Source organism: Nycticebus coucang, chromosome 1 (assembly GCF_027406575.1).
Source record: "Nycticebus coucang isolate mNycCou1 chromosome 1, mNycCou1.pri, whole genome shotgun sequence".
Lineage (NCBI taxonomy): Eukaryota > Metazoa > Chordata > Mammalia > Primates > Lorisidae > Nycticebus > Nycticebus coucang.
In genome coordinates, this window is record NC_069780.1 from 184,867,130 (window position 1) to 184,889,288 (window position 22,159).

At 38.9% G+C, this 22,159-nt stretch overlaps 1 protein-coding gene across 1 annotated transcript in view; it reads left to right on the plus strand.

The window, feature by feature from the left end:
- Positions 1–22,159, plus strand: part of DNAH5 (dynein axonemal heavy chain 5) — a 237,582-nt gene that overhangs the window by 136,140 nt on the left and 79,283 nt on the right. Inside the window, exons 50-56 of the mRNA XM_053599003.1 lie at positions 143–356; positions 2,456–2,679; positions 4,475–4,673; positions 6,842–7,014; positions 11,798–11,928; positions 16,759–16,912; positions 17,368–17,635. Of these exons, the coding sequence (XP_053454978.1) occupies positions 143–356; positions 2,456–2,679; positions 4,475–4,673; positions 6,842–7,014; positions 11,798–11,928; positions 16,759–16,912; positions 17,368–17,635 (1,363 nt within the window). The remainder of the gene's footprint in view (positions 1–142; positions 357–2,455; positions 2,680–4,474; positions 4,674–6,841; positions 7,015–11,797; positions 11,929–16,758; positions 16,913–17,367; positions 17,636–22,159) is intronic.

Below are 22,159 nucleotides of genomic sequence, written 5' to 3' on the forward strand. Positions count from 1 at the left end.
TAATATTCCATGGTGTACATATACCACATTGAAGATGTGATTCCTGAATTCCAATAAAGTCCAGTCTTTAAAAACACGCAAGTTGTTAGGCTCTGGGGATATAAAGGAATGACATTTTCATTCTGAAAGTTGTCTTTCCTAGGTTACTAATGAGATAGTACGACAGCTGATGGAGCAAAACGGATTCTACAACCTGGAGAAGCCTGGAGAGTTTACCAGCATTGTGGACATTCAGTTTTTGGCAGCCATGATCCATCCTGGGGGTGGACGCAATGACATACCCCAAAGGCTCAAGAGACACTTCTCTATATTTAACTGCACATTACCCTCTGATGTTTCCATGGACAAGATCTTTGGTAAAATGAGTGTTTATTGGGGATGAGAAGGGAAAAACCCTGCTTGTGTTCCTCTGAGAAACCTCCATCCTTGAAGGGGTTTTGGAGTAAGGAATGAAGAGGCTTGATGCAAGGTCCATGTCAGGGGACTGAGGAACTCCAGGAGAAGCCCTCCTGAGCTAACCTTGGTTCATATTTATTATCGTAAAGCATGAAAAAAGTAGTTAAAAGGTACTCATTAGAAATTAGCACTAAAAAGGGGGAACATGGAAAGTGTCAGACAGAACATCTCCAACTTATTTTTGCAAAACTGCAGACCTTAAGCAAGACCTCTGTCTCCAGTGTCTAGACATCTTGGAATCTAGAGAATCTTTACCATAACATTAGGCCTGGTATTGCTGCACCTCGCATATATATTTTCCTTTGGACACCAGTTCTCTGATCTCTTCCATGTACACAACCCACATGCTGTTCTCATGATTTTTCAGGTCACTCAAGCAGGAAGCAAGTCTTGTGCCAAAGATCAGGGCCAATTTTCCCTTTAACCCTGAGGTCAACTCAGGAAAAAGAGTAGCTGGCTCCTTAGTCTATAGCTCCCATTACTCTCAAGTCATATATTTCATTTCATATAGGATTTTTTTTTTCTAGATACACATGAATTGGATGACTAGGTAGATCTTTTCTATCTATGTTTTTCTTTAATCATCACTAGCTTGTTAAGCAGGGAGGTTAAATGTTAGATGAACATGGACATAAGATTGTTTCCTCATGGATGAGATTGTTTCCTTATGGGTATATATATTTTGGGGTCTGAATTGTTATATTCTGCGTCCAACATTTATGCAGCTGATACTTTAGCCAGTACATGTAGTGAGTTTGGCCACAGAAATAATGATGCAAAGGGCAGAGATTAGCCACATTCTGATCTTTGGAACAATTTGTAGGATTAAAGTTATTGATCAAATATGTAGCATTTCAGGCCAGGTGCAAAGGCTTACGCCTATAATCTCAGCAAATTACAGGCCGAGGCCGGTGGGTTGCCCGAGCTCATTGAGTTTGAAACCATCTTGAACAAGAGTGAGACCCTTGTCTCTAAAAAATAACCAGGTGTCATGGCAGGTGCCTATAGTTCCAGCTACTTAGGAGGCTGAGGCAAGAGAATCACTTGCGCCCAAGAGTTTGAGGCTACTGTGAGCTAGGATACCATAGCACTCTACCGAGGGTGGCAAAGTGAGGCTCTGTTTCTATAAACACACACAAAAAATATGAAGCATTTAAGAGATAATTTAACTGAAGGACCACTAGCCTAATAAATAATGATGTAAGTTTAACCAAGCAATGGAAATGCACTTATGACTGGTTTTGGAATTATCCTTCGTAGAAAAGAGTGTAAAGTTTTGGGCACATTCGTGTTAGTATTGGTTGACAAGTTTTGGAACTGCTATTGAGAAAAAGCTCATACGATTTCACTAATTAATTCCTGGCAGACTGAAATCTGAGTACCCCAGACTAGTGGACTGTGGCAGTCATCTTCCTTCAGACACAGCAGTGGGCAAGGTCTGGAGTTTCCAAACTTGGAGAAAGTGAAGTGGGCCAGAAAGATGACTGTTATCAATTTTAATTATTCTTTATTGCCTGGAAATGCTTATATATAAAGTAAATTTAAGCACTTTATAATGCATGGGAGAAAGATGACTATTATCAATTTTAATTATTCTTTATTGCCTGGAAATGTTTACATATAAAGTAAATTTAAGTACTTTATAATGCACGGGAAAACAGATGTTTCCATTCTGTTGGGCTGAGACAAACATTTTTCCTTTTTAAAAGACAATTTTCTATATTGGTCATTGTTATCCGTGTCATAGCCAGACTTTTCAGTCTTTATTAATCAACTTTTCAGTGTTCGGAATGCTGACTTACTTAAAATCTGTACCTATTTTTTTGGGTACTGGATTTGAAAAAGCAAGAGAACATTACTTTATATAATTTTCTTTTATATGTGGTTCTCTGTTAAAATGCGTAATGACGTTTGCGCCAACTCTACATTATAATGCTTTTCATTTTAATTTAGTTTATTTGAATGACCAGTCAAAATGTTACGATTTTCTCCTTTTCAGGTGTGATTGGGGTTGGCTACTACTCCACCCAAAGAGGTTTTTCAGAGGAAGTGAGGGATTTTGTGATGAAATTGGTGCCCCTGACACGCCGACTATGGCAGATGACCAAGATTAAGATGCTCCCTACTCCTGCAAAATTCCATTATGTGTTTAACCTTCGAGATCTTTCTAGGATCTGGCAGGGGATGCTGATTGCTTCTTCAGAGGTCATCAAAGAATCAGATGTAAGTGATACCTAAGAGAGAAAAACAGACAACATTGCCATTGATTTAAATATTTTCATTAACTTATTTTTTGCTTGACCTATGAAAATGCTTTGGGGTGTTTCAGAATGGAAATTCTTTTCTTTACCACTTTTCAACTAACATAAAGAAAGAAAAAGTATAGATGTCAGAATATTTTAGTTAAAAATTTTAACTGAATGAGGTTTATGTTGAAGAGAAAAGTATGAACAATCCTTTTCTAATGACTAGAATAAAGAAACTCTTGATTTTATTTTTCCACCATAAGAAGATATTTTTTATGCCGAATATCAGAAATAGTCACTACTGATTTTATTGTGTAATAGTTTTCACAATTTAAGCTTGACATTTTCACTTTAAAAAGTAACTATCTTTATAAATATTCAAAATTAAAGAAAGACATTTTCTTGTCATCATCCATGCTTTTTTTGGTGGGTAGACACACCAAAAGAATTATGTAAGTTGGTAAAATTGAAGAGTGACATCAGAGTAGAAATTTCATTTAATAGAAAAATGAGCATTGTGAATACTCTTGAATATGGCAGTTCCCAGTGTTACAGGATTCCCTTCAAACTAAGAATGTTATGTAAAAGTCCAGTAGTCCTTTCCCCACAAAGTGTAGACAGCCTATATACTTAGGCAGAGCTGTCCTCTTTTTCAGCCTTTCTGGAGCTGGGAGGTAATTACGCAAATGAGTTTTAAGGGACTTCTCTAAAACACACAGAAACAGCTGAAATATCAGCAAAACTGTCGCTGAGCACCTCAAGTGTTGACCATTCAGTAAAACACCACTCTCCAAATGCTTGCAATATAGGTAACCACTCTGCTGACGTCCAAAGACTAGATATTTGGGGGAAAACTCACTCTCCTTATTACAGAGAATTCAGAGTTGATTTAGCAGCAGTGAACATTTTAATTTGGCTTTTTTCCCTCAAAGTTATTTACAACTCAATATAATTCAGTTCTCAAAAGATTATTCTTTAAATGGCCATTTTTTTGGTGCTTATTTTCAATCAGCATAGACAATTCCAGAAATTGGCTTTGTCATGAACTTTTGACTTAATTGAATCATTGAATATATTTTATTTAATTCCTTTTATATTCTGGCAAGCAGGTAGAATCTTATGATTAGCAATACTATGGCTTAGAGACCTTCTAACATGAAAAATCTTATCTAGTTAAGAAGTATTCACCAGTCTCTCATATCAAATAATGAGCTTCGACAAACATTTGTTATTCTCGGTATAGAAACAAGAGTATTGAGTAATTAATTTCTTCAACTTTCAGTTATCTTTGGGCCCTGGGTCATCTGGACTAGGTGTTTGCTTTGTTTAGATAACCCAGATGTTTGTCACAATTTTTTTTGTAACTTTTTGTTAAATAAATAAACCTTTATAATACATAGTATCTCAGTTGCAGATATAAAAGTTGTTCATACACTGTATGTTTTATTGTAAACATGTGAGTGTAGGTATTTATCAAAAAACTGATTTATTATCAAAAATTTAAGAACTACACAAAGTGTTAATTTATTGGATGATTAGAGAGCTTTTTTGTCTGAGCATATTTCCTTTTTAATTTGGAGATAGCAAACAAATAGACTACTTTCTGTTTAAAATACTTGAATGAGATCAACTTGAAGTGAACTTGAGTATCTTTTAATCCTAACTTTTTAGTCCTGTGTCAGGAAGGACATTACTCTACAGTGTTGTCAACTTGAACTCCTAATTACAGCCCTGTAGGAATTAATAACACTTTTTAATTACACTTTCAACAGGATCTTTTAAGGCTATGGAAGCATGAGTGCAAACGTGTTATAGCCGACCGCTTCGCCTTGTCCGATGATGTGACCTGGTTTGATAAGGCTTTAGTGAGTTTGGTAGAGGAGGAGTTTGGTGAAGAGAAAAAACTCTTGGTGGACTGTGGAATTGACAATTATTTTGTGGATTTCTTGAGAGATGCGCCTGAAGTCACAGGTAAACTATTGAAGCAGAATTTGAAATTCCCCCAAAGGGGAGTCACCAATAGGGAAGTCTGACAACAGAAGGTTAGGGAGGTTGAGTTTCTGTTTAGTCAACTTTATTGAAACAAGCCTTGGATGTAATGGGTGTTCAGTAAATGTAGGTGAGGTAGAATTGGGAGGCAGAGTAGGGGAGGAGAAATTGCACAGGGCTTGTTGAGATAGGTTTTGAGGAAGGACTCTACCACCCATAAGCAGGACATCTTGAAAGTTTCTTGAACCTCGTTCTCCTCACTTATAAAAATGAAAATACTACCGTTTTCCCGAAAATAAGACCTACTTGTAGGAAAGATAAGACATTCCCTGAAAATAAGACCTAGTGCATCTTTGGGAGCACACCTTAAAATAAGACACTGTCTTATTTTCGGGGAAACAAGGTAGTATTTGCCTCATGCACAGCATGGGGAATAAATGAAATGTTCTCTGTCAAATGACTTGGGCAGGCTGTGGCTCATAGTCAGTGCCAAATAAAGGTAACAAAAATAACCCTGGTATTATTCAGGTCACCCTGAATGCTGAAAATAAAAAGGATATCTCTTCAATTATATGAAACGGCTATTAAATATAATTGGAGGCAAGATTGGTGGTCACGGTTCTGGGAAAAATTGAGATGTATTACTTTTCTTATGAAAAGAGGCAGGGCTCTGATTTTTTTTTTCCCTGAGTAATAACTGGATTTAAGTAGAATATTTTTCTTTCACATAATAACTTACTCTAATTCTGAGGATAGATTTTAAGTTAATTCACATATTTCAAGAGGCATGTTCAAAAATGTACCATTTATACCTTGTAAATGATTGGATATGACCTGGAAGCCCCTCACTCGATGGGATACAATATGGGTGATCTATCAAAAGTTTCTGAGTGACAGTTGCGAAAAAAGGATGTTTATTGCTGGCTATGCAGCTGGAACAATCCTTTTACAGAAAGAAGCTGATATGTTTTATTTTAAATCAGGTCAAACAGACACCCAAATCCTAGAAGGGTAAGGGCATTTTAGAAAGTAATTAGAATTTGTGTATTTTACTCCTTTTGATGCGGAAGGATAAATAATTAGATTGTGATTTTTGAGGAATAGAGCACCATGACTGCATTTTTCAGGGTAGGAGAGGGTCTAGGCATAAACTTTCGTGTCTTCAAAGCATTTTCTGTCTCAAAGCTTGAGTGGCACATGTAGGAAAGAGGTGGGACTATTGAAATTTGGTTAGTAAGAGCTTTGCAAATAGGTCAATCTTAGCGATTATTATGTTAAACCAATTTCTTTGTCCTGCCATAAAAAGCTTAATATACTATTATATTAGGACAAAGTTAATTGAAAATAATTGTGTACTATAAGATGTGGAAGATCCTGTCACTATCTAGTGCCAGTGAATATCTAAGTTGTTACTGGTACATTCCACTAATATGTGACTGTTTTCCCCATAGCTAATGTTACCTGGTAGTGAATTTATCTACCTATATGCACAATTTAGCTTTTTCTTTATGTGCTTTATAGTCAACATTGGGAAAGTATTAAGCTGGTATAGTATATGCTTATAATTTAAAAAATGCATATTGACTTTAATTCCTTTTTCTCAGTAAAATAATTCAATGTGGTTATTTATTCAGAACAACCCTCCACCTCCATTCCCTAATTCACTCTGTCCTTACTGCTAACCTAAAAAATTCTTGATTCATAAAAATTTCCTGAGCAAGCACAGTGACCTTTTTCCTTTTTATTCTTATTAAAAAATCATGTAATTCTTAACCTCCTTTGCTGATTTTGACATTAAATCCCCCCCTTTTGACTTTCATTTTGACCATTCAGGTGTTCTCTGGGAGGAGCTTTGAGTTGCTAATGTTTAATTGCAGGTTCCAATTCAATTCCCTGAATGCGACATTATTTGGCTCTTCCTAGACAGAAAAGAACTAGGATGGCTGGTGATCACAAAAACCCTAATGCTTCTCTATTACTGTTTTTCTTCTTTTTTTCTAAAAATGCATACTGTGGCATTTTGATGATAATAAATATTATTTAGAGTTAAACTGTAGAGCCATGAGTGTATTAACTTAGGTTTAAGGAAGTAGTAAAGTTCAGGGATTTGATCAAATTTAACGGATTCTTTTTTAATTTCTCCACCAAAGGTGAAACATCTGAGGAGGGTGATGCTGTAATGCCCAAAATTTATGAGCCAATCGAATCTTTCAGTCACCTAAAAGAGCGTTTGAATATGTTCCTGCAGCTCTACAATGAGAGCGTCCGTGGTGCTGGCCTGGACTTGGTGTTCTTTGCAGATGCGATGGTCCACTTAGTCAAGGTAGTGGCTGTGGGAGCAGAGAGTTGGTGGAGCGACAGACCCTTGGCTTCGTGCTGGAATCCTCTCCCCCTTTTATTTCCATCTTGTAGGAGACTATCCAGTTTAAAAATAAATGCAATGCTATATTCCAATTTAATTTCTAAATTGAATGCAGCACATCACACCTTATAGGATTGAAGTAAGAGCACATGTATTTCCATCGTGTGAGGTGATAATTTTATTCAGTGTTGCTCTGCAGCTTCCAGCTCCGTGTTTTCATCCCAAAGGATGAGTATCGTTGACATCAGAGTTCAGAGCACAGGCTAACTCTGCTTGTTTTGGTATCATGCAAAGGGTAGCCCAGAAAAAAGTACATAAACCTTGAGGATATTGTGCTATGTGGAATAATTCAGGTGCACCCCACAAAGGGGCAAATAGGATTCTACTTAAATGAGGTACTAGAGTAGTGGAAATCGTGGAGACAGAAAGTAGACTGCAGAATGCCAGAGGCTGGGTGAGGAAGGGATTGGGGATTCTTTTGTTAAATGGTTGGAACAGAATTTCAGTTTTGCAAGATGAAGAGTGTTTTGGAGATGGCTGTGATGCTCACAGGACCATGTGAATGTACTCCATGCTGTTGCACTATACACTTGAAAACTTACATGCCCTAATTTATCTATGGTGCAAGATAATGCCGTTTAAAATTCATTGTTGATATTTGCACTTTGTTGACATCAGTTACTTTTTCACACTACATCTTCTCAGGAAGAAAGCAATTCAAGGTTGTCTTCCATGACTTACATTTAACCATGAGCAACATGGTTAACCATTACAGATGGTCATCCCTAATAATTATGGAATCTTACAAATAGAGAGGGTTTTGGAGGTTATTTAGCCAACTCTCCGTCTGAAAATTAGAATTGCCTGCCTGCATGAAGGACAGGAAAGCATTTCTGCAAGGCTGGAGTACGTCTGGGAGGGGGAGAAAGACAGTTTGTTCTGGGGTTGGGTTTCCCAGCCTGAGGACACTTGGGGAGGTAACACTGTGATTTCTCAGAGGCATCTGTACTGAATTATGAGCCCAAATGTCCTTCCAAACCAAATGCAAATAACATTTTGAAATTAGCACCTAATTTATAGTTGATTAAAAATGAAGTGTTTCAGAAAGGATGAATGTCCTGTCATATTCAATAATTAAAAGGAAGGGGGAAAAAAAAAAGAGAGAGAGAAAGACCTTATTTTCTAACTGAGAAGTACCAAAGGCAACTTCATGACAAAATGTATATTGGAGACAGACTTTGATTGGCCTGGGGTTTCAAAGCAACTGAGATTTGAAGAAGAGGTTATTTATGTTCGTTTTGTGCTTGATCAAATTCGCTAGGACCATCTTCCCCCCCGTGTTTCACAGCCCAGACAATGTGCGATGAGGCTTTCTTCGCTCTGTCTGGGCGTGATGGTGGCAGTGCGGGTGCCTCAGCTCAGATCCCTGCCAGAATTTTCCTTCCCTCACAGCCTCTTGCCTGTCTGCTCTGGAATTGGCCGAGGAACGCGTGACTGAAGTTTCTGAGCTAAAATGCTGCACTGCTCTGTCTTCTGGGCTGACCCTCCCTTCTGCTCGCCTGTCTTCTTTGCATAGCGCGTTCACATTCCGTGGTGTGTGGGCATGAACCTACCAGGCACGGTAGAAGCCGAGAGACAGAATTGGAGACAAAATCTGCAGCCAAACAGGCTGTGATAGGAGACCAAATTCATTTCTAATTAAAGTATTGATTTTGTTTCAACACAGAGTATACCTCTGTAATACCACTTTTGCCTCTTGGGAGAAAGTTTGAACTAGACAGTTTATGGCCTTTCATGATCTGGCCCCGACCTACCCACCAGCCTTGTGTCATTGGGAAAAGTGAACTGTTTTAGGTCAAACACGTCGCAATCCTGGAGCACCCTACCAAAGTGTCCCCTGCCCCGACTGCCTCGCGTACAGTTGGTTTGAGTGTCTGTCTCCAGGATCAGAACGTAAGCTCTGCAAGGATGGGCACCTGTCTTCTCAGGATGACTGCTGGGTGGTCACACTGGAGAATCGTGTTGAATCTCCTTGACTTTAAGCAAGTCCCCAGTACGGCCCCAAGGACCCTTTTGCTGCTGCTTGTTCAGCCCATACTGAGTGTCCTTCTGATGGGGAAAACCTCAGGCTTCCGTGCGTCCCATTAGTTCTTCAAATGTAGCCGACCCCCCTGCCCAGGGTGGCACCTTCTTTGTATAAGAAACTTCTAGTCATCTTTCGGGATCCAGATTCAACTCCAGCTCCCTGTCTCACTCACTGTGGCTCACCCGGCAGCAGTGTTTTCTCAGCGCTCTGTTCCTGGACTGCCGTCCCGCTGCCTCTGGGACGGGGCTTACCACGGTGCATTTCCCTAACTCTCTTCCCTGCAGGCGGGGACAGACGTTATAACTTTTAAATACTTGACCTGCGAAATTAAAAAATGAAAATCATCCTCTCTTAGTTCATATAGAACAGAACAAAATATTTACATTTGGGGGGTCTCCTTTGACAGTGCTTTCTCTTGTAATTTTTGTTTTGTTTTGTTTTTTTTGTTGTTGCAATTTGGCCGGGGCTGGGTTTGAACCTGCCACCCTTGGTATATGGGGCCGGCGCCCTACCCATTGGCCACAGGTGCCGCCCTTTTTTTTTTTTTTTTTTTTTTTTGAGACAGAGCCTCAAGCTGTCTCCCTGGGTAGAGTGCTGTAGCATCACAGCTAAGAGCAACCTCAAACTCCTGGGCTCAAGAGATTCTCCTGCCTCCGCCTCTACCTCCTAAGTAGCTGGGACTATGGGCGCCTGCCACAATACTCGGCTGTATTTTGGTTGCAGCCGTCATTGTTGTTTGGCGGGCCTGGGCTGGATTTGAACCTGCCAGCTCAGGTGTATGTGGCTGGTGCCTTAGCCGCTTGAGCCACAGGTGCTGAGCGTGTAATTTCTGTTTTTAACTACATGTGAGGTTTTTTGGTGTCTGCTTTTAAAGCCTTTTTTGTTTGTTTGTTTGTTTGTTTATTTATTCATTCATTCCGGTAGATTTAGGGGACACAGTGATTTTTTTTTTTTTGTTACAGGGATGAATTATATAGTAGTGAAGTCAGAGCATTTTGTGTACTTGTCACCGGAGTAGTATACACTGAACCCCAAGGTAGCTTTTGACCTCTTCCAAGTCTCCAAAGTCCTTTATTCTACTCTGAGTGGCCATGTGTACCTAAATACTTGTGAGATTTGTTTATCTGTCCCTGAGAGACTTCACATGGGATTATGAAAGGCTTCTATTTGTTTGTTCATGTTATCTGTTCATTTGTCAAATATGTTTGGAGGGTTTATTGTGTGCCCAAAGCTGGAAATGGAAAATTTTAATATGAGACCTCAGCCTAGTTTGAGGTAAAGGAATTGGGGTGAAGATTTCTTAATAAATAATTGATAAAATATATATAGAATCTCTGTTATATTCACCTGCATCAAACCAAGGAAATGATTAATGGTTGAGAGGTAGCAACCAAGGAAAGACACAGAAGGCCATAGCATGGCTGCTGGCAGCTCCTTAGCTGCCCTGTGTGTGCCTTTGAAGTTGTACTGGGGAATATCTGAACAGACCTGTCTGAACCCTTCCATCCACTGTCACCTTGAAGAGCATTGCATGGAGGAATGGGTGAGAAGCTGGGAAAACAAGGCTCACATTCTTACTTGTCTTGCGTGTTCTCAGGTCCATGCAGGACAAGAAGAATGCTTTTACAAGGGTTTGCACTGAATTGGAGGAAATAATCCCAAGCCCAGGGATATTCCCAACAGGAATAGAATATACTCCACTAGAATAGGGATTTCTGAGGAAGGGTGTTTAACAAAACCTTGGTTGAGTGCAGAGCCCCAGAGAACCCTGGAAGTTTCCCTGGCTGCAGAGAAGTGGCCCCTCCTGCCCCATCAAACCATCATTTGTCCAAGAAAAGTAGATATCACAGTAACACCTCAGGCTAAACTGCGGTTAGGAGGGAAAGAGAAATCATCATTGCATGAGGTTAAAAGAGCATCAAGGACAATTCCACACCAAATCTGTTCTAGGTGGGGTGGGAAGCCTGGGGGTGGGAGGTAAGTAGTTCATTCAACAACAATAAAGGCAAATAAACATGGGCTTCTACCATTAGAGGGATTTGGAATAGTCTGGGGCTACAGACCAGTGTGGACTGACCTTCTGACCCACCTATAATCACTTCTTGGTACACATGTTAGGTATCACTATCTTTGCCAACTAATGGGAGAGTGTTTATGTTACTTTTCCTTTTTTAAAATTTCAACATCTATACCATATTTTGAGTTCCATCCCTTAAATCTAAACTATTTTCAAATGTGAAGGCTATTTTAATCAACTGCATGCTCTGTATTCCAGGAGTAGACATTATTCCAATACTTCTCTTCTCCATCCTGTCATACTATATTAGGTTGGGCAAACCAAAAAGAAACCTCAAAATCCCCTTTATATATCTCCTTAAAAACCAGAGAAATCTAGGCTGTGTGCTGACCTTCTGCACTGGTGCCTTGCTAGTTCCTAAAGGTACAGTTTACTCACCCAGTCCCATCCAGGTCACTCTAAAGATCATTGTATTTCAGAAATGCCTTCATTCCTTCAACCAGTATATCTCTCCAATCTGATCTGGAGATACCTGTGTCTTCCACAATAATTATTTGGCCTTGTTGTTATATTAAATAAATAGGGGGAAACAGAATATTTGCATGTTGAAAGATACATGCCATTTCTATTCTGCATTACAGATCTCTCGAGTCATCCGTACTCCTCGGGGAAATGCCCTCCTGGTTGGGGTGGGCGGATCAGGAAAGCAGAGCCTCACAAGGCTGGCTTCCTTCATTGCTGGCTATACTTTCTTCCAGATCACTCTGACAAGGTAACATGCTTTTACTTTAACCTAAAATGGATTTTGATAAAAGGTTCTCAGAGGCCAACTGAAATTAAAAATGCATTTTTTTCTTATATACACTGTTAAACGATTCAGTGTGCAAACTCATTCTAAAAATAGTGGTACATATCTCATTGCTGGATATCACTACAGTCACCTTGGAAGTCCTCCCCTTGGGAAGCTATATAATGACACTAGCACCTAGTCCACCCTGCATAGCAATTTTGGAACTTTTTTCTGGAATGACCATCAGAGCTGTCATCATGTGGCAGAGAGAAACATACAATGACAGTGATGAATGCCTCTCAGCAAGACGCCACCACATGCTGATAGGAATATAATTGTGAGACATTGATATACCAAGGTTATGAAACCTCACCGTATTGTTTGTATAGTGCTACAATGACAGTGATGAATGCCCCTCAGCAAGACGCCACCGCATGCTGACAGGAATATAATTGTGAGACATTGATATACCAAGGTTATGAAACCTCACTGTATTGTTTGTATAGTGCTGCCAACGTACATGCACGTTGGTAAGTTCTCAAACTTAATTGCCAGACCTCATGTGATGACAGCTCTGATAGTCATTCCAGATAAAGAGTTCCAAAATTGCTTTGAAGGGTGGACTAGGCTGGTGTTGGTGCATAAGTTCCCTTGAGGAGTACTTTGAAGGTGACCGTAGTGATATTTTGCAATGAGGAAATTCTAGGATGGGTTTGCCACCTTAATTGTCAGACCTCTTGTATGACAGTGATTTTCTTTCTAGAATGTTGATTTATCATTTCTCTTTCTCTGTCATAGCCCATGAAAATTTTACATTAATAGTTTGCTTTTGAAATATTTCATTTTCTCATTTAGCGAAAAGCTACCTCCCCCTCCTTTTTTTATGTTACACATGAGTAGTATATGTTCTCCTTTTCATGCATTTCAGGAAAACTTTACCCCAATTAAATGTTAATCCAGATTTCAAGAATATTAATACAATGGGAAAATAAAGAAATAGTTTATGTTGATATACCCCATTCAAACATTTAAAAATGTGTATTGAATACTATTTGTCAGGCACTGCTTAGGTGAGCACAGTAAATGCAACGTGTGTCATTGTGGAGCTTGTAGTAACAAATGAGCAACCCACCCCATAAGGTGTGTTTTGTAGGTACTAACTATGATAAATGTAGACCAAATCCCACTGAAGTATGAGTAAGGGGTTCCTACCTAGTCTAGGAGATGATTAAAAAAGATTTCCTGGGAAAAGCAATTGAACTGAAACCTGAAGATGAATAGGACTCATCTCAGAGAATAATAGCAGAAAAGAATTAACTGTATGGAAAGATTAGCATATATGAAATCAGCTCTGGAATCAAAGAACTCAACCTAGACCTCCCGTTTGATCCTGCAATCCCATTACTGGGTATCTATCCAGAAAAAAAACCTTTTATTATAAAGACACTTGTAGTAGGATGTTTATTGCAGCCCAATTTATAATTGCTAAAATGTGGAAACAACCTAAATGTCCTTCAACCCAGGAATAGATTGATAAGCTGTGGTATATGTATACCATGGAATATTATTTAGCCATAAAAAATTGGAGATTTTACAGCATTTGTACAACCTGGATGGAGGTGGAACACATTATCCTTAGTGAAGCATCACAGGAATGGAGAAGCATGAATCCTATGTATTCAATTTTGATATGAGAATAATTAATGACAATTAATGACACAGTGGGGCATGGAGGAAGGAGAGACCAGACAGAGAAAGAGGGAGTGGGTGAGGGAAAGGAAAAGAAGAAAAAAAAAGACAAGAAAAGAAAATAGTGACTGATTCTCACATAAATTGGACTTAATTTTGACCAAAGTTCATTACTTAAACATTTATTTTTAATTCAACTTGTTAATATGTTGTTTGGGATATTGCATCTTCATTTATAAGTGAAATATGTTTGTAATTTCCCCTTTATAGTAATATATTTTCTCCAATTTTAATATCAGGTGTACCCAGATCAAGTAGAATGATTTTGAAGTATTTCTTCTTTTTCTATTGTCTATAAGATTTGGCATGATCTATTTTTTGAAATTGTCTTTTACTTTTATTTATAAATATTAGTTGTCTATTTTTGAGACTTAAAAAAAATGATAAGAAGTTAACTGATGACTCCATACTGAATCTCAGAGTCAAAGCCTTCTATAATAGATATACTCTTATTTGACAATGTGAATGTTACTTTCTTTGCATTATTGTTATTATTGCTTAATATTTCGATGCAGCCATTCTCTGATTTCTTTTCTGAATGTATTTATGTTCATTCATTCTTTATGAGGTTTTTGTTTCTAGTCCTTATCTTAAACATTGTTATTTTTATTAAATTTTAAGCCTCTTTAATTTTGTGAAGGCAAAAAATGGAAATCTAATAAACACATGTATATGTAAAAATTAAAAAAAAGAAGTTAAATAAAGCTGAGTGGATGAGAATAAAGTGGCAGGTGGGAAGGGAAGAGAGATGGAGGTCTTTAAAAGAAGATACAAATTGAGGCCTCATTCTGTGCCAGCAGCAAACCATCAATGAGTTGCTGCTGAGGAGGATGGGTCTGATTTGTATATACAGAAAATAGGTGGGAGGAACTAAGTCAGAATAGTTACAAGGCCGTCTCAGGTGTATTATGGAGTCATGAGTGGTAGCAGTAAGGATGGAGAAGTGGAGAGTGGAGATGCAAGAGATCGTTAAGAAGTTAAAGCTTTTGGACTTGGTGGGTCCTGGTTTCTGGCTTGGGAAACTAGCTAGATGGTTCTGCTACTCATTCAGACAGGGAGCCCCATAGCAGTTGCACTCAGATGAGTAAGTGCAGTGCAAGGAGAAAACAGAATCATCCAGTGAGTAGTAAACATGAAGAGATAAGCAGGGGTGATTCAGAGAGGCGAAACAGACTTCACAATTACCCCAGACAAGGTTAGAAGCAGGAGCTAGTTTGGGGAGCTTTTTGAGGCTGAAAGTTATTTAAGGTTCATTTCTAGGCATGGAAGTGAGAAGTCTTTCCTACTGGGCATTGATGAGCAAAATATGCTGGTGACCTGCCTCATGGAGGGAGACCCAGGACACCTGCTAGGACACAGGCTGAAAGTCATAACATGGGTTCGGAGATCCAGACACTCAAGTTGTTGTTGATACACTATGCACTGAACTATAGGATTCTTCTTGAATCCAATAAATCCAAAGATTGGTATTTTATTCAAGTACTAGGGCAGAAAGAAATCATTCAAGGTACTTTGCTTATAATTCTTCTAGTTTGTAGATAAAAGCTGAACTAGATAAAAGATTACCTGTACAGGAAAGGGATTGGACTCTGAGATTTTTGTTTCTAATATATGTATAAAACCTCGTAGTTTTCAATGTGCTTTTACATACATGAGCTAATTGGATCTTCTAAAGAACTTTGTGAGTTAGAAGAACATATAGCAATAGTCCATCTTGCAGGCGAAGCTCAGAGAGACTGTAAATTTCCTGACATCCAAGATCTTGCTGGAAACTTATTGTTGGATTTCTGGTTTTCAGTCAGGTGTGACTTGTGCTGCATCAGAATACCTTAGAAGACACGCCCTACCACAACTCTCACTGTGTTAAATTGTTTTCCCTGCATGTCATCCTGGGATCTTTGTTTCCTTTTCACAGCCTTTGTGATACAATCTTAGTCCTTAAGCTTTTGCACAGCCATGTGGCCGAGGCTGGGCTGCAAAAGCCTCACATTTGGGAAGCACAACCGTTTGTTAGAGATCTCAGGTCCCTTTATGTGAGGAGAGGGGCCTTGAGATCCAGGATACAGGGTTGAAAATTTTCCCCAAGAGAGATGTTTCTGTTTGTTATTTTGTATTTTAATGGGAGACTGTGTTTTTGAAATTTTTTTTTTCCTGATCTCTTGGATATCACGTCTCTAAATGTCTTCTAGAAATACGGATGCTTGGACATGGTACTCCTAATTCTAGGGTTAGGTTATAGATATTAGAAGTGAATAGAGTTAAATATTTAGTAACTTAAAAAAATAACAAATGGCCACTTGCTCTTGTGCTCTGAATTCTGAGTTTATTTAATGATGCAAGATACAAACAATAATGTAGTCAGCCTGACTCTCCAGGATTGGAATATTTTCATTTATACATTTGGTAGAAATGGACTGCTCCCGGGTGGGACCTCTTTAACATCTCTTGATTGTAGGGTGACTTTAGCTTGAAGATTGCTTTTGATAGTGATAGAAGACTTGAAGTGGGATATTTTATAACATTTCTGGCTAGTGTGCGTACTGATTGCTTATAAAATGAACTCTTTTGTGTAGAATCAAAGATGTGATAATAATAAGATGTTATTATTAGGGATGTTATTAGGGATGAGGAAGGTACGGTTTATAACAGGGCATCTCCCTCACCTCATATAATCACAGCTTGCATTGATTTAGTTTAGTTTAATTTAAAAAATATCTTCTAAAAACAAATTGCAGATGGGTGCTTAATACATATTCAAATTTGACTTTTCTATTATCACTCGTATACACATTCGAATGACATTTGATTGCGGTAAAAATTTTATTTTTCTTTTAGGTTGACTTTTCTAGTTTTTTTTGTGTAAAAATCTAATTAATTATAATTGTTTTATGAAACATGGAGCTTTAAAAATCAATTAACTAGCAACATTCATATATAATACATGTCTATATCATAGAACAAAAAAGTCTTTTTTTGGTTAGCTAACTAGTATAAAGTATTATAAGATTTTCCCTTTCCCATGAAAATATTTTAGCTAATGACCCACTGACAATGTTTCTCTAGATCCTACAGCATGTCAAATCTGATGGAAGACTTGAAGGTTTTGTATAGAACTGCTGGTCAACAAGGCAGAGGCATCACTTTTATTTTCACAGACAATGAGATTAAAGAAGAGTCATTTCTGGAATCCATGAACAACGTCTTATCATCAGGGGAGGTAGGAGCTCATTTGCTGTTCACAAGTTTTGTTTCCTTAGATTTCCTCCAACTTAAGAGTTGTATTTCCTTGTATTAGAGTTTTGAGCAGGTGCTACTGGAGATTAAGTGATCAGTATATTTTCTGTGGGATTTTCAAGGCCTACAACTCCCCATCAAAATATGGAACTAAGCATTTAAAACGTCCCCCAAATTCAAATGACAAAACAGAGGAGGGAGGTGAGAAGGAAAACGGATGAGATTTTTAGAATGTCTCTTTACCGCCTGCCAGGGCAATACCTTCACAGGTAATAGCAGAATCCTTTGTATGTATTTTAAAATTTGGTGACTTCACCGTGAAAGCTTTCAGTTAATTTTTTAAAGGTGAGCTTAAGAACTCAAATACATATGGAGCTCTATATCTGGATTTGTTTTCATATGTATGTATAGAATTTGAAAACCTGTACTTCTTTTAAGGTCTCCAACCTATTTGCTCGAGATGAAATTGATGAAATTAATGGCGATTTGACATCAATCATGAAAAAAGAATACCCCAGGCGCCCTCCCACCAACGAGAACCTGTATGACTATTTCATGAGTCGGGTCCAACAGAACCTTCATATCGTGCTCTGTTTCTCGCCAGTGGGGGAGAAATTTCGAAACCGAGCTTTGAAGTTCCCTGCCCTCATTTCAGGGTGTACTATCAACTGGTTCAGCCGATGGCCTAAAGATGCTTTAGTTGCGGGTTAGTATGGTGGAAAAATTTATGGCAAGCTTTTTGGTTGACCGTGTTTGTTTATTTACATTCTGTGCTGCTTGCTGTCTCTATACTGGGTTGAGCAAACTCACTTTGTCCAATATTCAAGCATTTTTGACATGGTAATGCCCTTTCTTAGTGAGGAGCTGGTTTTTCTCAGGGTGTGCTTGTCAGAAAATGAGGCCTCCATCTGCATCCCCCTGGCTTGAAGGCTTCACCTCAGATGGATCTCAGGCAAGTTCCAGGATGGCACAGGAAGGCAATGGAGGTTTCATTTCATGGATAGTGTGGTTTGGGTTCTTTTTAAGTGGTGTTTGTTAACCCAAAGTATCTCTTGGACATCTTCTCATGGCTCAAGTGCAGGCAAAGAGGAAAAGATTACCCAGCAATCCGATGCTGGCTTCTGTCTTTGACAAGGAACGTTCACCGAGTGACCCCTGGTCAGAGTTCTTTCTGCTCCTCCTCCTTTCTAATCTTCCATGCCATGGCACACGAACACTTCCTTACTCTGTAAATGAAATTGGAACCATAAAAGAAGTCGGGGAGATGGTAGATTATACCTTCAGTTCACATCCCCCTCCCCAGTCCTTTGATGAGAAATAATCTGTGGATATTTTAAAAGATAGAGATACTTGCATCCCAGACCTAGTGCACCAGAACCTCAGGAGACCCCTGATTCAGGGTGGTGGTTTGCAAATTTTTCCCTCATTTTTGAGCTTTAAGCAGAAGAGCCTTATTTCCCATTGACACCTGCCAGGTAGCCCTCACAGATCAAACGGTGAAGAGGAGAAGGGGAGCAAGTGTGTGGGGCCTGGACCTCCAACCCTGATGCCCCACTCCTGCCTCTCCGGCTCCGTGGTCCTCCATTCGAGAAGGATCAATTAACCCATCTCCTCCTGCACTTCAGGGCAGAAGAGACTGGGGGGAGTGAAATTGAGGGGTTGTCAGACATGGAGTGAGCCAGTGGGATGAGGAGTGGGGCTGGAAACTGCAGGTTGCTTCCCTCTACCTGTTATCACCTATCTAGCTGCTTTTCATCTGGGTCTATCATTTGTAAATATTTTATCATCTATCACCTATCTATCAATCATCTATAAATTATATATAATTTTTCTATTACCTATCTACCTATCTATCACTTATAAATTATTTGTCTATTATCTATCATCTACCTATCAGTCATCTATAAATGATATATTTATGTATCACCTATGTAGTTTGTAAATTTTTTATCTCTTTATTAATAATCTATACATCATATATTATCTATCATTTATCTATTATGCATATATTTATCATTTATAAATTATTTGTCTACCATCTATCATCGATCTATCACCTCTATCAATCATCTGTAAATTATTTATCTATCATTTATTATCAATTTAGCTATCATGTATAAATTATTTATCATCTATATATCTATCATCTATATCATTTTTAAATTTTTTGTCTATCATCTTTCTATCAATAATTTATAAGTTCTATGTTTACCTATCACCTATCATTTATCTGTTATCTATATATTTATCTATCATTTATAAATTATTTATCATACCTCTATCATTGATCATCTATCTTTTTATTAATCATCTATAAATTATATATTTATCTATCATCTATCTATTTTTCTAAACAAACTCTTGCCCATTGGAAAAGTCTTGTTTTTAGCACACTACTATTGACAATAATGGTTTTGCAACCAAATGAGGCTTTTAAACACAGAATATTTAAACATGTTTGAAATAATGTACAGTACAGTTTTCTCTTTATCTTGTAAAGCATGAGAGAGACCAGTGATTTAAAATTTTAAATTCCATAACAATTTAAATACAACTAGCAGTAAGATTTAAAAGCACCTTGAAGTTGGAGCCACACGTAGAGCACAAATCAAGACGGTTTCAGAGCTGTATTAAAGTTTACTATGAAATATGATTATTAGTATGCAAGTACTTTGTAAAATGCCATGGAGGCTTTTACCCTTAATAATAAAAGTACCAAGTTCAGGTGACAAATACTGTAACATGCCACAATTAAGCTGATTTAATTCCAATATGGAGGTTTTCCTGCTAAGTCCCTGTTTCAGTGGTCCCTTCTTTTATAAGACAAAGGTCTTATTTCTTATCAATCCTTCCCTTAGTTAATCTCTCACAAATCCACCCCATTATTTTAAATCTCTTCAGACATCCTGAGCCAAGATTACATGGAGGGCTGGGAAACTTTCAATTCCATGTCCTTAATTCCTATCCAGTGTCCTAACCTCCATGTGTGAATCTAATTGTTTATTCAAAACACATTTATTGGGCTTCATGCCATTTATTTTGTCAGGCACCTTAGAAGGCGACGCAGACTTGGTTCTTTACTCCAGGTTCTCTGCCCAAGGAAGCTCCCCTGAAGTCTCCTGCATAATACGCCCCATCAGTTTTTAACTCCAGCCTGGCCTGTCTCTCCTGGCCTGAAGTCTGTTACTCAGAGGCCTGTTTTATTCACACTTAATGTCTGAAACTGAACTGGTTCTCACCTCTGCTCTCCATCTCTCTGGAGGTGCCATCCTCATTCATCAGACCAAGCCCTCAGACACCTCTGTTTTCAACACCTCCCCTTCCGTCCCCTCTCAGGTCTTATCCATCACCAGGTCGTGTCAACTTTTTCTCCGAAGTATCGTTCAAATCTGTCTAACTCTCCCTTTCACTGACAGCTTAGGCCAGGCTATCATTGTCGCTCACCCGGAAACCCGAATAGCTTTCTAGTGGCCTCCCGTCCTCTTCCACCTGTCTCCCATCCATCTCACACTGCAGACAGAATCATAGTGGTAAGCGCGTAGGCCCAATCACATTCTGCTTAAAACCTTCCTGTCTTCTCCCCACTCTTAGGCAATGTCTTTAGCATGACCTTCGTGGCTGCCAAGAGCTGGCCATACTGACCTCTCCAGTCTCTCCTGAGGTCACTTTTTCTTCCTGCTCTATTTCCTAGATCCCTGAACATGCCGTTTCCCTTTGCATGCAAAGCTCTTCTCCCGTTCTTCCTTGCACACGCCTCCTTTGTCTGGATGATGCTGGCCAGCTAAATGTCACCTCTTCTGGAAAACCTCCCTTTGTTTTTTTTTTGGCTGGCACTGGATTTAAACCCTCTACCTCTGGTAAATGGGGCCAGCACCCTACTCCTTTGAGCCACAGGTGCTGCCCGAATCTGCCTAATTTTTATTTCTGTTTTTTTGAGAGACAAAGAGATAACTTGCTATATAAAGAACAAAAAAAAAAAAAAAAGAAAAAAGAAAGAAAAAGGTCATCCTTATTGATACTCTCAGTTTGTTTCCTTGTAGTTACCGTGCCATACGAGGAAACGTTCAGAAAGTGGGTGCTTCCCTGAACATATCCTGAGATGCCAGAGTGCTCAGCACGGTGCCCGGCACACAGAAAGTGGTGCAGCCATTGTGGCTAACACTGAAAACCATTTCTGTACAGGCAAAAATTGCTCTTATATTTCCAGTGCTTAGACTTAAATGTCCTAGAATTTGAACTTTTCTTTGTTTTGTGCTTAACTTATACACAAAAATAGGACTTCTGATTATCTTAATTTACTGCTGTTCAATGTATGGTGAATTGCATGTGTGACCACCAAACTGATGAGCACGTTCTATTGTTCACACCAGTGGTTCCCAACCTGTGGGCTGCGACCCCTTTGTAACAATAAAAATACATCATGGCATTACGAAGGTTGAGAACCACTGGTTTACACGAATGTCTGTACTGCCCCACACTTACAGCATTAACGTCTAAATTTAGTGATTAACTGCTAATGATAACTAGCTACCGTCTTGATGTATTTGCTAACGGTCACCTGTTAGACTTGCTCACTGCCTTCCTTATTTCCTTCTTGTTCTCATTTGCCACATATCTTTTTACAACCCTTATGCACATAGGCTGTTTCTTCTAATAAAAAAAAATGGTGGTGATAATTTCAACTGTATGGTGCATAACCTTGTAAATTCTTTGGGATTGAGAGCAAGTTTCATATTCTCCTTCCATTCTGTGGCATCCTTGACCGTGGTGCCTGGAGCAGGCATTTGGTATCCATGTGGTGATTGGCTGATGTCATAGCCTATTTGTATAGCAGGAAATATGTCTTTGAATTGCTCCCCTGTTTGACACTGTGAGGAAAGTGACAGTCTCCACCAGGAGATTTTTAGCCAAAACATTTCTAAAGAATGCTGTAAATTAGGATTGACTACAAATCGCCAGCTGCCACATTTAAGAACAAGATGACCCAGGCATAGCACATTTCCAAAAGCCGAATGCAGTCAGAACCTGGGGGAATTAAGGGTATTACAAGTTCTAAGTAAAACACTAAATGGAGGGCGGCGCCTGTGGCTCAGTCGGTAAGGCGCCGGCCCCATATACCGAGGGTGGTGGGTTCAAACCCGGCCCCGGCTGAACTGCAACCAAAAAATAGCCGGGCGTTGTGGCGGGCGCCTGTAGTCCCAGCTACTCGGGAGACTGAGGCAAGAGAATC